The sequence below is a fragment of the Drosophila miranda genome (assembly GCF_003369915.1).
Source record: "Drosophila miranda strain MSH22 chromosome Y unlocalized genomic scaffold, D.miranda_PacBio2.1 Contig_Y3_pilon, whole genome shotgun sequence".
Taxonomy (NCBI): domain Eukaryota; kingdom Metazoa; phylum Arthropoda; class Insecta; order Diptera; family Drosophilidae; genus Drosophila; species Drosophila miranda.
The window spans coordinates 7914073-7932776 of NW_022881625.1; the positions used below are offsets into that span (position 1 = coordinate 7914073).

Consider the following 18704-nt stretch of genomic DNA (forward strand, 5'->3'; position numbering starts at 1 on the left):
CAAATTAAATTAAGACTGCCAGAAGTATTCCACAAATAGCCATGACCAGAATGAAGTTACTTTGGGCCAAACGATGACGGGTCAATACTTTTTTCCAGGCTTGTGGATAGATCAGCGTCAGTGCGGCGCCTTAATGCAAATCTGTGAACGAATTGTATTTGGTAAATTTTCTTTACAGGAATCCGAAAGGATCGAACAAGGTGAAAATGAGCAGTGTACGAATTAAACTTTTTACCATTTAACCATTTGGTAATTTGGTAAACCATTTTTTTGTGAAGCTCAAGACTCAAGCCACGGAGTACCATTAATAATACGAAAATGTACAGTAATTAGTATCTGATCTACATCCATACAACATTGAAATGCAGCCCTGAATATCGCTCCGATTATAATCGGGAGACAGCTCTGCTTTTCACTTTGAATTCCGGTTTGAGCAGGCGACGACTTTCAGTGTGAAAATCCGAACAGTCATCCTTTCGAAAATTGTGCCAGCGAGCGGAGCTCATGTAAAGTGGAAAATTAAATATAAAAATTAAAATTCCTCTCAGAGTCGTAGTGAGAAGTGTCGAACAAAATATTCTAAAACTGTATTTAGCACGCGCGTGTTCTCAAGTAAGTTCACACATATTTAAAGTGAAAAATTTCGCATTTGCCGCACACACGAACACACGCACGCACACACAAACGCCGGTTTTGTGAACTCACTTGACGAAAAGAAAGAGCGAGAAGAAACGAGGGGGAACGTTGTGAGTTGCTGCGGAGACCGCAACTCTACAGTTATACCCGATACTAAGTCAGTAATGCTATCCTGCGGCAGACGCCGCTAATATTAAACGACACGACAAAGAGTGCGTGCGAGAGAGACAGAAAATCAGTCTGAGCGTGACGTCGGGCGCTGCGTGGCCACTGCAAATTGATTTCTTGCTTTTGGCTACAAAAATGATCCGATCTGATCCAGATTCAGCAATCTGATAGATATGGTCATTATCTATGATTCTGCGTTTTTAGTTTTCTCGAATCTGAAATATTGTGGATGCAACAGATTTTCGTCCTTTGTGGGGACGGAAGGGGGTGATATATAAGATATAATTATATGAGATATAATTTTTATAGTGAGATCTAACAGGAGTGCGGATACTAAATTTGGTTACTCTAGCGTTAATAGTCTCTGAGATTTGTGGATACCCCCAGATTTTCGTCCTTTGCGGGGGCGGAAGGGGGTGTGGCGAATTTTTGAAATATTCTTGTAGCAGTTAAATATCACAGAAGTCTGTATTCAAAACATCGTTGCTCTAGCTCTTATAGTCTTTGAGCACTAGGCGCTAATAGGGACGGACAGACGGACAGGGCTCAATCGACTCGGCTATTGATGCTGATCAAGAATATATATACTTTATGGGGTCGGAAACGATTCCTTCTGGACGTTACACACATCCACTTTTACCACAAATCTAATATACCCCAATACTCATTTTGAGTATCGGGTATAAAAAACGAACAAAAAGAATTTATTTTCCATTTATTCCCATTTTGACGGGTGACGTTTCGAATTAAGTGTCGTTACAAAGGGTTAAATTACTCACATTTCTTGAACAATGGGTTGTTTGACCAAGGGCCTATAGTTTCTCCAGATGTGCCTGCATTAATGTAAACTAGTCTCCAGCCCGTCAGCGATTTTCCACAGTTTATTTCTGTCCGTATCGGATTAATAATGTAATATATCAATGAATACAAATCAATTTTTTCGAGGCTGTGGTGTTAAGTGACTTTTTTGGCAGAACAGTAAAACCAGAACGTGGTATTTTGTGTGCACTGTGTACAGGGTTCACTGTTCCTGCTGTATACTTGAAACCGCTAAGATCAGATCTACTATCATATCAGGTACTACATATTCAAAAAAAAAAAAACTCACTTTAAAGGAGTTACATTTTATTTGTGTACTCATTTTCTTGGAGGATTATTTGACAACCCTGCACCACATCTGGTATTTTCAGGGTGTACACATCTAATGAATTAATAAAGAACACGCCGTCACCATTTTCTTGTCAAAAAAATAAATCAAGTACTTGCAAAATTTTTTCTGAGCGAAGACTGAAACTGTTTGTGTGCTGTCTTGCGCTAGATAAATAAATAAATCTTACCCTTCTGTGATTCAGAGTCTGGTATTTTCAGGGTGTACACATCTAATGAATTAATAAAGAACACGCCGTCACCATTTTCTTGTCAAAAAAATAAATCAAGTACTTGCAAAATTTTTTCTGAGCGAAGACTGAAACTGTTTGTGTGCTGTTTTGCGCTAGATAAATAAATAAATCTTACCCTTCTGTGATTCAGAGTCTTGTGGAACTTAAGCCGAGAAGCGCATTGGAAGCGCAGCTGCAGTTGGCATTATCAGCAGAAAATAGTCTTATTTTTTTCACTTCGGATCGAGAATCGACTCAGCAAAGTTCGGTTTAGCAAATAGCAGAATTTCCCCAGGAATATGTCTACGCGTCAAGTGATCTCGTGGCGCATCTACGTGTATGCCAATTCTTTGTACTCGCTGCTACCACGGCAGACGCGCAGCTTCCGCAAGTGGAGCCCTCAGGCGCTTAGGTAAGTGTCCGCCATGGCGACCAATGACACCCTTCTTGATCAACTTTTGCCAACAGAAAATCCGTGTGCGATTCACCGCATCATGGAGTGGGCGATCCGCGATACAGCTGTGGTCGTATGCAAGGCGGAGACGGTGAAAGCTTTCGAGGCGTTGTACGGCATGCTGTCGCATGTCAGCATGCAGAGCGCCGATTTCGAGAACACTTTGCTTACCTTCTTTGGGCCCAAGACAAATCAGTTTATCCACGAGCTGATCAACTTTGCCCGCTCGCCGTACGACGACCCGATCGCCTACGAGTTGAACGTGAAGTATCGCGCTGTGCACGATGTGCCGGATGATGGAAATGATGTGGAAATGCCGTGCACCTCGGCGGAGGCTCTTAAAATAGAACAGGAGAGGGCCGTGCGGCATAGCTTTGTGGAGTTCGCCGCTCGCATGAATAACGATGACTACCTTAGCTTCGACGCGGCCTTGAACATCGAGGAAGAAGATTGCTTCACCATAGACGCGTTGGGGGTCAGCAGGGCTTTCGCAAGCGGTGCCTGCGGGATATGCTCAGATGCCCGGACGGCAACAGCTGTCGCCAATACAAGAGGAGCAGCGCTCGTACCCTGCTTTGCAGGAGGCCCTATCAAGGAGCGTGTTGGATGTGGGTGGCAATCGTCAGCGGATGCGCTTGCAGCGCTGCCCTCGGGAACGCTCCCAAACTGGATGACATTTCGGGCTCACCTGGAAGCTCGAAGGACTTTGGCTAATTTTGCTTCTTCTACTGGTTCTATTAGACGCAGTTTGAGCAGGGATTTTTTCATTTCCTGACCTGCAACGTCAGATATAAATTCATTGAGCAAGAAGTCAGGAAAAATTCATCACCCACATCCGCTGTTCCCGGCAGTGGAAATGTATTGCTTCTAAAATGTAGTTATGTTTCGCGAGACCTCCTAAAGAATGCTTTAAGAAACCTATCACCTAGCGACGGATTCTTAGAAAACTCTCTCTATAGCTTTTTATACCCGATACTCAAAATGAGTATTAGGGTATATTAGATTTGTGGTGAAAATGGATGTGTGTAACGTCCAGAAGGAATCGTTTCCGACCCCATAAAGTATATATATTCTTGATCAGCATCAATAGCCGAGTCGACTGAGCCCTTTCTGTCTGTCCGTCTGTCCGTCCGTCCGTCCGTCCGTCCGTCCGTCTGTCCGTCTGTCCGTCCCTATTAGCGCCTAGTGCTCAAAGACTATAAGAGCTAGAGCAACGATGTTTTGGATCCAGACTTCTGTGATATGTCACTGCTACAAAAATATTTCAAAACTTCGCCCCGCCCACTTCCGCCCCCACAAAGGACGAAAATCTGTGGCATCCACAATTTTAAAGATATGAGAAAACCAAAAACGCAGAATCGTAGAGAATGACTATATCTTTTAGACTGCAGAATCTGAATTGGATCGTATTATTATTATAGCCAGCATCAAGAAAACAATTTCATTTTTTCTCGCCCTGTCTCTCTCTAACATACACGAAGCATTTTATATTTTTTTATTTATCAAATTAACAACTTATCTGTTAATAATGGTACTTAGTTACTAAAGGCGGAAAAAGATAAGTTAAAAGTTATTTAAATTTAAATGATTATAAATATTGCATGCAATTAGTTTAAGAGACAATTCAGGGGATAGGGTTTGACAGAGGGAGTTATAATTATGGCATAAAACCCTAAAAGGTTCATGATCAGCATTATTAGACCTACATATGGGTAGACGGATAGGCCTTAAAGTACGGGTAGGTCTAGATGGAACGGCCAAGTCAATCTTGATGAACGCTAAAACACCCTTAGCTTTACTTACAGTTGCAGTTATATGGGTGTTGAAACACATCTTATGATCAAAAAGGACTCCGAGGTCATTTGAACTCGAAATTCGCTCAAGGACATGATTTCCTAGAACATATGAGACAAAATGAGGAGCGCGACGGTAAAATTTCATAAGTTTGCATTTGGAAAGGTTCAGAAAAAGAAGATTAGTTGAACACCACAATAGTAGTTCACTTAGATCAAGTTGAAGGCGTGTGTGCAAATACCAATCAGAGTAAGAAAGACAGATTTTGACATCATCAGCATACATTATTGTAATAGAGTATGTTATAACTTGAGGAAGGTCGTTCACAAATAAAATAAACAGAAGCGGGCCCAGATGACTTCCCTGTGGCACACCTGAAGTAACATTAACAGTATTTGACAACACGTTAGAAAACAAAACACGTTGAGTACGGTTAGAGAGATAGGACAAAATCCAATCTAGAAGATTCGTTGGGAACCCTAATAAAGAGAGCTTTTGAATAAGCAGAGCATGGTTCACAGAATCGAATGCCTTGCTGAAGTCCGTAAAAACTACATCCGTCTGCAAACCAATTTGAAAACCACGGTGGATTAGGTTAGAAAACTCAAGAAGGTTAGTCGATGTTGAACGATGTCTGAAAAAACCGTGTTGCGACGGAGATATCAAGCTGCAACAAAGATGTTGCAGTTGCCGGGTGACCAGGAACTCAAGAAGCTTCGGGATGGCGGAAAGCTTTGCGATACCACGATAGTTTTCAATGTTTGATCTTGAACCTTTTTTGTGAAGCGGAATGATGTAGGACTCATTCCAAATTACTGGGAGACAAGACTGTTCCAAGGAGAGGTTGAAGAGAAAGGTCAAGGGCTTGCAAAGGGACTGGGCACAGTGTTTTAAGATGCAACTTGGTACCTTATCTGGACCCGCAGAAAACGATATGTCCATAGATGACAAACCTTCCAGAACAACGCTTTCCTCGAAAAAGGGCAGAAAAATTCTGTTAGCTTGAGGTAGCTGGTACGGATACGGAGTGGATGCGTTGTAAATATGAGACGAGTACGTTGTTTGGAAAAAGTTAGCGAATAAATTTGCAATACCAGCAGCAGAAGCTTCTGTTTTGTTCTGGTAATGAAGGGACGGAGGAAAAACGTTTGACTTGCGCTTAGAGTTAACGAACGAATAGAATTTTTTAGGATCACTACGAAAGTTACTACTACATTGTGAAAGGTAATGATTATAACACTGACTATTGACGGCAAGGAACAGAGAGCGAGCGGAGGAGTATAGAGCTAAGGTCAACGTGGAGCCCGACTTCTGGTACTTTTTATAGAGCCGGGATTTATTATTTTTTAAGTATGACAAATACTTGGAGAACCAGGGAGGCTTGGACGATACAGGTACAGTGATATCTGGAACTAACGTATTAAGGGCGGAGTAAATAGAACTATAAAACGAGTTAACAGTTGCATCTATGTTCGGTAATGAATAAAGAAAGAACGAGGGGGAACGTTGTGAGTTGCTGCGGAGACCGCAACTCTACAGTTATACCCGATACTAAGTCAGTATGGCTCTCCTGTGGCAGACGCCGCTAATATTAAACGACACGACAAAGAGTGCGTGCGAGAGAGACAGAAAATCAGTCTGAGCGTGACGTCGGGCGCTGCGTGGCCACTGCAAATTGATTTCTTGCTTTTGGCTACAAAAATGATCCGATCTGATCCAGATTCAGCAATCTGATAGATATGGTCATTATCTATGATTCTGCGTTTTTAGTTTTCTCGAATCTGCAATATTGTGGATGCAACAGATTTTCGTCCTTTGAGGGGCGGAAAGGCGTGGGGAGAAATTCTAAGATATACGTTTTATAGTGAGATCTAACAGAAGTGCGGATACCAAATTTGGTTACTCTAGCCTTAATAGTCTCTGAGATTTGTGGATGCCCCAGATTTTCGTCCTTTGCGGGGGCGGAAGGGGGTGTGGCGAAATTTGGACACGAAACGGTCAAGGTCCAATATCACAGGAGTGTGGATACCAAATTTGGTTGCTCTGGATCTTATAGGTTCTGAGATCCTTGAACTCATATTTTGCAATTGGCAAAACCGACCATGAAACCTGTGTGTTAGAGAGAGACAGAGCGAGAAAGAATGAAATTGTTTTCTTGATTCTGGCTATAATAGTTATACGATCTGATTGAGATTTTACACCCTAGATCATATAGTCATCTTCTACGATTCTGCGTTTTTGGTTTTATCGTTTCTTTAAAAATGTGGATGCCACAGATTTTCGTCCTTTGTGGGGGCTGAAGTGGGCGGGGCGAAGTTTTGAAATATTTTTGTAGCAGTGACATATTACAGAAGTCTGGATCCAAAACATCGTTGCACTAGGCGCTGAAGGGGACGGACGGACGGACGGACGGATGGACGGACGGACGGACGGATGGACGGACGGACGGACGGACAGACGGACAGACAGACAGGGCTCAATCGACTCGGCTATTGATGCTGATCAAGAATATTAATACTTTATGGGGTCGGAAACGATTCCTTCTGGACTTTACACACATCCACTTTTACCACAAATCTAATATACCCCAATACTCATTTTGAGTATCGGGTAAAAAAGTTGCCAAATCAAATTGGTCACCGAGCCGAAGTCCGTTGAGCCCAAGGTCAGCACCAAGGAGGCGCAGTGCCAATCATCGGACTGCGAGACTTCCCAGCAGGAGCCGGTCTCGCAAGTAAGCAGCCCGAAGGGCTCTTCAATGCCGAGGACTTCTTGTCGCGTGCTCAGATGAACGACAAAATCAACATCTTGCGCTCGCCCACCAAGCCGCCCAACGGGGTGCGCCAGCGCTCCGTCTACACCAACAACCCATCGCCGGTAAGTGAAATTCCAAGCAATAACGTGAAAGTTTCTTCAATTTTCAGACATTTTGTTTTACAAAACTGCCGCATCATCGCGCTAGCTGGGTATCAACAGCGAGTTAACAGCCGCCGCAGTCTTAACAGCTCGGCAACAGCAGCATTGTGTAGTAGCCAGCACAAAATATAGGGAATTGGTTATCTTCTTTCGTCTCGTGAGACCCCCTAGTGATATTTCGAACGATCAAGCTTTAGCCGCTCTTAAGGTTGGATCAAAGCCTTAGCCGCTCTTAAGTCCGAACGCCCACGAACACATACAAGCGACGGACAGTGGGAAGCATAGACGGCAATCGTACGATTGCACAGTTAAGCTATGCTGTGCATTAGACGATCGTTTTATGCTGCTGCGAATGTTCTGGATCATACGATTGCACAGTTAGTAAAAAGCTCAAAAGCTCTGCTGCACTGGCTACTCAGTCCATCGTCTATTACTGCTTTGAACAATATAAGAAAGTTGATCGATCTGTAAAGACGTGATAATTCCCGAGTGCGAGCAACATACATATTGCACACACATATATATAGTGCTATCCGGAAAATATATATATTTCCACAAATATATGCTGGAAGCATATAGTTACAAGTGCCGTACAGTTCAGTGGTCAGTGAATGACAAGAATTTAGTGCAGATATATTTGGGAAAAGAGGTATGTTTTCATATTAGTGCCGTGCACGTGCTGACATATCCTATGTTGCAGGGAGGTGTACCTAAGCTGCCCCATCGCGGTATAGTCTCGAGAAGACTACCCTGGGAGCTGGCTTAGGCGAACAGTTGTCGAGGTTTCTCCAACTCCATCCATAATTCATCTTTTCTGGACCTTATATTGCCACCAAGTCGGAATCTCCAAAGATCCAAGTGGAACAGATCAGCCTTAATCGCCAAGAATATTTAGTGCTGCTCAGACATAAATAACTAAATACAAGCTTGGCGGAAGATTCGTCAGTACGGCCCGGAACCATATACATCGCACCTGTTGACCTCTAACCAACTTCAGGCGGTCAACAGTCTACAAAGCAGCAGCACAGGATCGAGTTTAGTCCAATTTACATTTAATTCATTATCAAGTTCCAACGCATAAACATCAGCAGTTTAACGTAATGTAACTGAAACTTTATTAACACCCCTCTTTGATGTTACGCGCGTACATACCTACATACATATGTGCATATGCACACTAAATTGTCTTCGTTGCTACCTTTTGGTTCAATTTTCGCGATAGAGCATAACAATTAAATTTCTGTCTGTATTATGAAAACCAAAACAACTGACTGATGACTATGCGACGGTGTTTGTAGCGTAATTGTATTGTATGCATTATATATTTATGATTTCCATATTTTAAACAGCTGCGGTCAACATCTACGACATCATTGGGCCCAACGATCAGCGTAAGACAATAACGCCGGAGTGAGTAATTATGTACAGCAAAAAGTAGTTTGGTCAAAAGAGCCTATTAACTTGAAAGTGTAGATATGCATACAGTGTATAATGATTCAAACCCGTCTGCTCAGTGTGTATAATGCACCCCAGTCTGATCTAGCTTTTGTTTACGATTTCGATTCTTATTCTCTCGTTTATATATATATATATATCTATACCCTAATGTTTTTCATGCTTTAAAATAATGAATTTATAACTAAACTTATATGATAATTAGGATTAAGGAAATATTACCCACAAATTAGAAGCTAAGTCAATTGTTGTGTTTCTACAACTGCAACGTAATGAATATTGAAATTGAAGTCTCACATTATATTAAGATATGAATCTTTTTGGATTGAAATGAATCTTTAAAATCATAAAAATGGCCTGTCGAGTATCCGTGCCAGGATCTTATAAAATGTGGTAAACCTTAGTAAAGGATTGATCAAGGGACAATGCAAGAACTCGAACGCAATGTCATGGTAGGGAGGGTACAGAAGAGAGGGACAATCAACACCTAGGTTCTCTCTAAATAGAAATGGTTCAGTAGGGCTTTTTTTTTGGCGTGTCGGCGCTATCAGTATTTCAGTTTCCTTTGTTTTATATAATCACTTATAGTTTCCGTAAAGTGCACTAATTAAATGTAGTGGAGTACGATAGTACAATTAGGCGAGGAAGAACCCCGACCATCCGGCGAGCTAGACCCGAGCCTAGCAAGAGTGCACACGACCAACCCTATTTGTACGCCGTCCTTAAGTCAGTCATGGTCATCTGCTGATACCGAGGGCCTATATATCTGTTTACATATATATATATTTAAACTCTGGTACACTACACATTTATGGCGCCCAACGTGGGGCCAGGCAACTTGCCTTAGAATCTAAAACCAATTCAGAGCCGATATTAAAATTTGGATTTATAGTGTCTTACTATATAGGCCGTTTATTTTAATAAGACAAGCAAATCTTGCCTGGTTCTCCAAGCTCAACCGGTAATACATCAAAATTTCAACGACACATTTTCTTTTGCAAAATATTGCACAAAGGTTAAAGATTTCAAAATTTATACTTTGACTCGGTTTTCGGATTTAGCAACTGCAATTCATTTTATTTCGGATTGGTTGACCAAAACAGACCTACAGTATCGAATTGTGAGTATCAGAGACAGTTATGCAATATCATACAGTGATCAGAATAAACAGGAATTGTTTTAGGATTTAGCGGTTCCAATTCAGTTATTTTGGATTGATCGACCAAAGCAAACCTGCTTTTTCACTTTAGGCATCTTGAGTTATTCGGATTTACAATTTTATATTGCCAAATCGCGATAATTGTCCAATGATTCAGTGCACGAGGTCATTAACTGATAATTAGTCCATATTAACGAAAATAGAAAAGCCTACTGAAACCAAATAGATATTTCGAAGTATTCTGGCATGTGGGAAAGACAGACATTATTATTACAATTAATACCTTCTTATATAATTCTTTTTTATTATATTTTTTTTTCTTTAATTCCTTAAATATTGTCTGATATACAATGGCTGTAAGGCGAAGTACAGATGACATAACAACTGCGTTGCAGGAAGCAGAACCATTTTGTGGAATTTGCAACGAAGTATTGGGAACTAGTGAGATTATAGCCAACACCCCGTGTAGACACAAATTCCATAAACTTTGTATTTTGGAACAGATTAGGACAAACCCAAAATGTCCCACCTGTTCATTAGATTGTTCTGCTCTGGCACTAACATTCTCTAACAACCCGTTGTTAGCCGAGCTTAACGCCGAAGGAACACGACCAACTAGTGCTAACGAATCTTTTAGCACAATAGACGGAACGTCTAATCGACCTAAAAAGGGCCAAAAGTTTATTAGAAGGGGTATGAATACGAGAGCAACTCAACGATCCAGGTTAGATCGCTCACTAACAGAAACTGAAACCAACAACACAACCCTTCCAATAACCTCTCAAGTGGAAATCGCGACAGTATACTGCATTTACAGTGCCTAACCGACCATTATATCAATATAAAATGATGCCATTTGGTCTTTGCAATGCCGCTCAAACTCTCTGTAGACTAATGGATCGAGTTATTCCAGCTCATCTTCGGACACGTGTATTCGTATATTTAGATGATCTACTTGTTTTATCAGAGGATTTCGAGTCGCATTTACTGTTGTTACAGGAGATAGCGTTGTGTCTACGCAAAGCAAATCTAACCATTAACATAGGGAAATCAAACTTTTGCATAAAAGAAATCACGTATTTGGGTTTTATTATTGGTAATGGTCGGATAAAGACAAATCCAGACAAAATCAAGGCCATCTCGAAGTTCCCTGTGCCAGTTACCGTGAAGCAACTGCGTCGATTTTTGGGGTTATCCGGTTGGTACCGACGTTTCGTTGAAAATTATGCTACCGTTAGTTTTCCCTTAACCGAGTTGCTTAAGAAGAAAAAAGATTTACAGTGGAATGATGATGCTCAACAGTCGTTTGAGACCTTAAAGTCCTGTTTAACCGCATCACCCATTTTGATAACTCCTGACTTCTCAAAACCTTTTATTTTGCTCTGTGATGCTAGCACTTACGGAATCGGTTGTGTTTTAGCTCAAGAACGCGACGGCGTTGAATTGCCAATTGCTTACATGTCAGAAAAATTATCCAAGGCACAACGTAATTATTCGGTTACCGAACTAGAGTGCTTAGCAGTCATAAAGGGAATAAAAAAATTCCGCTCTTATATTGAGGGACAGGACTTCGTAGTCATAACCGATCACGCAGCACTTAAATGGTTAATGCAACAAAAGGATTTATCGGGTAGATTAGCCAGATGGTCTATGAAATTGCGTAGTTTCACATTTAATATCCTACATAGAAAGGGGACACTGAATGTTGTCGCTGACACTCTATCGCGTCAGGATGAACCGGCTATAGAGGAGCTCACGCAAATAAACCCCATGGTTGATCTAGACTCAGATCAATTCAAATCAGCTGAGTATCTGAGTTTAATAGAAAGTATTCAACAGAATCAGAGTAAGTTCCCAGACTTGAAAGTGATAGACGGTCAAGTTTTCAAAAGGACAGTATTCGCTTCGGGAGATGAGTCTCAAGAGAACGCATCATGGAAACTTTGGGTTCCGTCAGGGTTAATTACGAACGTATTATATCAAGCTCATGACGCCCCTAGCTCCGCACATTGTGGGATGAGTAAAACCATAGAGAAGCTTAAAAGATATTTATTCTGGCCGCGCATGGTTAGCCAGACGCGCAAGTACATATCTGAATGCACCGTTTGTCGCACGACCAAGAGTCCGAATATGATTCTTAGACCTCCTATGGGTAAACCATTCACTTCGGATAGGCCGTTCAGAAATTATACATAGATCTCTTAGGACCATACCCCCGCACAAAAAAGGGAAACATAGGATTGCTCATAGTTGTTGATCACAATACTAAGTTCCATTTTCTGTGTCCCTTGAAGAAATTTACAGCCCCTAAGATCTGTGAATATCTGGAAGGGTCTCTCTTTTATACATTTGGGGTGCCAGAAGTCATCTTGTCAGACAATGGATCCCAATTTAAATCTAGCTACTTTCAGGCATTTTTAAATAGCTTCGGTATAACACAAAAATGCACAGCTATTTATTCACCGCAAGCGAATGCCAGCGAGCGACTGAACAGATCCGTGATAGCTGCGATACGAGCTTATATCGGTAACGAACATTCCAATTGGGACTGTAACCTAAATGCCATTAGTGGTTCATTGAGATCTACCTTACATAGGAGTACAGGGTATTCTCCATATTTTCTAGCATTTGGTCAAAACATGATGTTGAATGGGAAGGATTACGCACTCTTGCGTAAAGGTCTAGTTTAACGACGATACTAGAATGGAGAACCCCGATTCCTTGCAGCTAATCCGGCAACAGGCTAAAGCGAATGTCAATAAGGCACACGAAGAAAATTCGCATAGATACAATTTGCGCTGCCGTGATACACAATTAAAGATTGGAGATTTGGTATATGCTAGAAATTTCACACAAAGTAGTGCTATAAAAAAGTTTAGTTCTAAACTAGCCCCTGTGTTCATTCCCGCTCAGGTAATTAAAAAGCGAAGTCCGTACTATTACGAATTGGTCGATGGGAACAAGAAATATCTCGGCGTGTATCATCTGAAAGACATTCAAATCAGGAAATAATCTCTCCTAATCAAGTTCTTCAGATAATTATTCGTCGAGCAGGTCTTGTATAATTATCTGTGGTGTAGTAGCCAGCACAAAATATAGGGAATTGGTTATCTTCTTTCGTCTCGTGAGACCCCCTAGTGATATTTCGAACGATCAAGCTTTAGCCGCTCTTAAGGTTGGATCAAAGCCTTAGCCGCTCTTAAGTCCGAACGCCCACGAACACATACAAGCGACGGACAGTGGGAAGCATAGACGGCAATCGTACGATTGCACAGTTAAGCTATGCTGTGCATTAGACGATCGTTTTATGCTGCTGCGAATGCTCTGGATCATACGATTGCACAGTTAGTAAAAAGCTCAAAAGCTCTGCTGCACTGGCTACTCAGTCCATCGTCTATTACTGCTTTGAACAATATAAGAAAGTTGATCGATCTGTAAAGACGTGATAATTTCCGAGTGCGAGCAACATACATATTGCACACACATATATATAGTGCTATCCGGAAAATATATATATTTCCACAAATATATGCTGGGAGCATATAGTTACAAGTGCCGTACAGTTCAGTGGTCAGTGAATGACAAGAATTTAGTGCAGATATATTTGGGAAAAGAGGTATGTTTTCATATTAGTGCCGTGCACGTGCTGACATAACCTATGTTGCAGGGAGGTGTACCTAAGCTGCCCCATCGCGGTATAGTCTCGAGAAGACTACCCTGGGAGCTGGCTTAGGCGAACAGTTGTCGAGGTTTCTCCAACTCCATCCATAATTCATCTTTTCTGGACCTTATATTGCCACCAAGTCGGAATCTCCAAAGATCCAAGTGGAACAGATCAGCCTTAATCGCCAAGAATATTTAGTGCTGCTCAGACATAAATAACTAAATACAAGCTTGGCGGAAGATTCGTCAGTACGGCCCGGAACCATATACATCGCACCTGTTGACCTCTAACCAACTTCAGGCGGTCAACAGTCTACAAAGCAGCAGCACAGGATCGAGTTTAGTCCAATTTACATTTAATTCATTATCAAGTTCCAACGCATAAGCATCAGCAGTTTAACGTAATGTAACTGAAACTTTATTAACACCCCTCTTTGATGTTACGCGCGTACATACCTACATACATATGTGCATATGCACACTAAATTGTCTTCGTTGCTACCTTTTGGTTCAATTTTCGCGATAGAGCATAACAATTAAATTTCTGTCTGTATTATGAAAACCAAAACAACTGACTGATGACTATGCGACGGTGTTTGTAGCGTAATTGTATTGTAGGCATTATATATTTATGATTTCCATATTTTAAACAGCTGCGGTCAACATCTACGACATCATTGGGCCCAACGATCAGCGTAAGACAATAACGCCGGAGTGAGTAATTATGTACAGCAAAAAGTAGTTTGGTCAAAAGAGCCTATTAACTTGAAAGTGTAGATATGCATACAGTGTATAATGATTCAAACCCGTCTGCTCAGTGTGTATAATGCACCCCAGTCTGATCTAGCTTTTGTTTACGATTTCGATTCTTATTCTCTCGTTTATATATATATATATATCTATACCCTAATGTTTTTCATGCTTTAAAATAATGAATTTATAACTAAACTTATATGATAATTAGGATTAAGGAAATATTACCCACAAATTAGAAGCTAAGTCAATTGTTGTGTGTCTACAACTGCAACGTAATGAATATTGAAATTGAAGTCTCACATTATATTAAAATATGAATCTTTTTGGATTGAAATGAATCTTTAAAATCATAAAAATGGCCTGTCGAGTATCCGTGCCAGGATCTTATAAAATGTGGTAAACCTTAGTAAAGGATTGATCAAGGGACAATGCAAGAACTCGAACGCAATGTCATGGTAGGGAGGGTACAGAAGAGAGGGACAATCAACACCTAGGTTCTCTCTAAATAGAAATGGTTCAGTAGGGCTTTTTTTTTTGGCGTGTCGGCGCTATCAGTATTTCAGTTTCCTTTGTTTTATATAATCACTTATAGTTCCCGTAAAGTGCACTAATTAAATGTAGTGGAGTACGATAGTACAATTAGGCGAGGAAGAACCCGACCATCCGGCGAGCTAGACCCGAGCCTAGCAAGAGTGCACACGACCAACCCTATTTGTACGCCGTCCTTAAGTCAGTCATGGTCATCTGCTGATACCGAGGGCCTATATATCTGTTTACATATATATATATTTAAACTCTGGTACACTACAATTGCCACATCACCTCATTGCCCTCTCCTGTTATTTCAGACCTTCTTATTTTCCGTCTCGCTCTTTTCCACCATTGCTCTCTTACTTTCCGACTTTAATATTCGAATTTTCCTTCTCAATTCCCCCTCTTCTCTTCTCTTCTAATACTATTCAAAATAGTTTGGTTAATTTCTATAAAAATCAAATGCAAATTGGGAAAAACGCACACACGTAGGTAAATACATATATGTATGTATGTATGTATATGCATGCGTTAACAGAATGTCGACAGAATGTTAGCAACAGTTGCAAAGTCATTCGATTTCTGCGCTGCTGACACTTTCTCTCGTATCTGTCGTTTTCTCTCCTGCCGGTATTCAATTATTTTCTGGCACTTTCACTTCCTCACCTCTTCATTTCCTTCCGGATCTAACTTCCGCTACTACCTCTCGCCTTCTCATCCCCCCTCCCTTAGCAAGCAAGCTTGCGTGTCGGCATGACTGGGGGCAGCTGTCCCAACGCATGAGCAACATCTCGCTGTCCTCCGGCACGGACTCCGTGGGCCACATGGATCGCGGCAGCAGCTCCAGTCTCGCTAGCAGCGCCACCGTTGGCACCAACACCATCACCAGCGGCATTTCCAAGGAGTGCGCCAATTACCCCGTCGGCAGTCAGTCGGCCCGTACATACGTCCAACTGCCGGGCATACACATTTCCAACCCTCCCCAGTACGGGCCAGGGAATATGCAGGAAATAGACGCTGGCAAAATGGCGCACAACGGCAAGGCACTCACAGGGCGCTACAATGTCACGCCCACCTATGGCTTCGACAACGAGCAGAACTACTGCCTCTTAAGGGGCTCCTGCATATCTGTAAATCTAGCCGATTCTATGCTCAATCTCAGAATTCCCAACAGTTGCCGTCTCCAATGCCCCCTCCACCATACGCCTTGGCACGCGTGAGCAGCACACGCAACTTCGAGCTCGAGAACCACACACCCATTGCCATGACGAACGGCACCATCCAGTTGCGCCTCCGCGATGGCGTGCGGTGAGTGTGGACGCCCCCAGCCACTTGGCTCTTCTTTAAGACCGACCCCTAATGTTAATACCTTTCTTTGCATGGGGCAGCATTGACATGACTCTGGACAAGGCGGTGCGCGTGCTCAATCAATGCAGCATGGTGGCAGTTGCTCTATCACGCAACTGCAGCAACTCGGCTTTGATCCACCCCAATGGACGCATCTTGCAGAGCGGCGCTAAAGTCGAAATAGTCACCTACGACGGCATGAAGGGCAATAACTGTGTGTGAGTGGGAATGGCCCTTACCCCAACGTGGCATCTTTTGAATCCTTTGAATTATCTTCCCATTACAGTCGCTATGCCAAGATGTGGTACAAGGGTGTGAGCTTCACCAGCGGGGCGTGCGCTCTCATCTACCTGGTGGACACAGCCGGGACGCGCACCACAACCGACACTTTCACCGATCTGACCAAGGACTACACCCTGGCAGTGTTCTATGAGTGAGTCCCCCCGGCCAATTGCATCGCTTCTTATTTGGCTAATTTCGATTTAATTCCCGAACTTCTCACAGCGACTCGCGCCATGGTCCCTCTTATATGGCTGAAGCCCATGACGTGATTGCCAATTCAGCTTACACCTGTACCGAGGATGGCACTGAGATCTATGACATAAACGGATTTCGCATCACCCAGGCAGCCGATGGCCTGGTGAAGGTCACTCGTGTGGACAACAAGTGCTTGATTCGCACCAGTCCCGGCAATGGATCGGCCACTTTGACCACACCTGGCATCCATTGCACTGCCTCTCTGGGCAAGACCTCGCATCTGTTTGTTCGGTGAGTGTCAAACCGATGCTCTCAACCTCCCCTCCCCTCGCCCGTCATCCTGCTCTGCTAACTTCCGTTCTGTTCTGTCCTTTGCAGTCGCAATGAGAAGCGCATGCACTTCGATGGATCCTGTTTCATTGTACGCAACGCCGGACACTCCGCCGGCTTCAATGAGAACAACCTGCTCATTGTCTACTGAGCGGCGTTCGAAGTCCGGAGATAGAAACGGTGCAGTGGTAGCCCATCCCACACGCACACACTCACACATGTCAACACATTTCACCTGGAACACATACATAGACACCTACAGCAGCACACTTGAGGGACCTTGACGTGGAGAGAGGGATTCAGTTAGGATCCCGGAATTTAGGAATATCAAAATCAATTTGGGAAATAAGTTAGAAAGCAAATATGTTCGTACAAAAACCAGCACCACACCACACCACACACACACACCTTAGCGAAGGAACTCAGCCCAGTCCTATCTGGGTTCCGATTGCTCGACATGGGCGCAACACAACCACACCACCAACCCCCAGGGAATACTAGTTGTCTTTCGTTTACCATTGCCTTCATATATATCATGACGTATATATGCGTGTATTAATAGTTGTTATTGCAAATCGGGTGCGCTTTCCTGCTTCCCCAAATCAGTTGGCCAAATCAGACCGATCTCAAGCTGAAGCGGAACCAATCAGAGCCGAATCGCATCGAACAGGGCCGTGCCAGCGTTTGGTGTTCAAAAAAAGAAACATCGTTTTTCTACTCGTTTCCATTTCGGCTTTTTCAGTTCTTCTAAATTGTTTCTTTTACGCAGTTCAGTTCTAAATTTTGTTTGATAGACTTTAAAAATGGCAAAACTCAAGAAAAAAAAGTTTAAAGAAATATCTCACAAAAAAAAAATTTACAAAATTATGCACAGTTGGTGCGTCTGATTAAGGAACGTGTATTCAACAATTATAGTAGATCAGAGGACTAGTTCTCTTGGGCGTTACGTTTAGGCAACGTAACGCCAGTGACGATACATTATTTCTAAGCTACCAGTTCTTTCAATGCAATCCAATAATGTTCATCCACACCCGTAGCATACAGACACTCGAACACGTAACCCATAATCACACACACCGCACACTCTTTACAAGAGGCAAAAGAAAGTGAATTATTTGCAAGAGGCACAGCGCCAGCCACATTTAAAACAGCCACAGGACACACATGAAAGATAGAACAGATCCTGTGAAAGGTAGAAAGTGAGAGTTTATTAAATTAACCCCAATTGTAATTTGATTAAAAGACACTTGTCCTGTGAGGAGGACAATGAAAGAAACCCCCATACAAACACAAAACATAGGCTTAATATATACATAAATACGATGGCATGTCCAATTATAATACAAAGTTAAGCCCAGTGTGAAAAACCGGGATTAGCCTTACGTCAATCTCCAACACCTAAATTTTCTATCATGTAAAGAGAAATTCATGTGCCCCAAAATCAATACTATGGAAGTATAATAAATTTAAAATGCAATCTGTTCATTCAATAAAATAATTTATTCCTCCAAAAGAATGGTGGAGCAATGGAGCTCGTTTCGTTTCCTACCCTCCATCCTTTGCTAATTTATTGGTGGAAAGAAAATGTCGACTGCCTCCTGCCCCGTGCCTTTATATGTTCGAGTATTTATGTATCTTC

The 18704-nt window shown here is 42.2% G+C and overlaps 2 protein-coding genes across 2 annotated transcripts; both read left to right on the forward strand.

The window, feature by feature from the left end:
* Window positions 1-576: 576 nt before the first annotated feature.
* Window positions 577-17338, forward strand: LOC117194342. The gene is made up of 6 exons (XM_033398911.1): window positions 577-612; window positions 16086-16219; window positions 16300-16476; window positions 16545-16691; window positions 16763-17026; window positions 17114-17338. Exons 2-6 carry the CDS (start codon window positions 16098-16100, stop codon window positions 17214-17216), a joined length of 813 nt encoding a protein of 270 aa, XP_033254802.1. The 5' UTR covers window positions 577-612; window positions 16086-16097; the 3' UTR covers window positions 17217-17338.
* On the forward strand, window positions 1513-3458 carry LOC117194340. The gene is made up of 3 exons (XM_033398908.1): window positions 1513-1881; window positions 2335-2595; window positions 2652-3458. Exons 2-3 carry the CDS (start codon window positions 2523-2525, stop codon window positions 3410-3412), a joined length of 834 nt encoding a protein of 277 aa, XP_033254799.1. The 5' UTR covers window positions 1513-1881; window positions 2335-2522; the 3' UTR covers window positions 3413-3458.
* Window positions 17339-18704: the final 1366 nt, after the last annotated feature.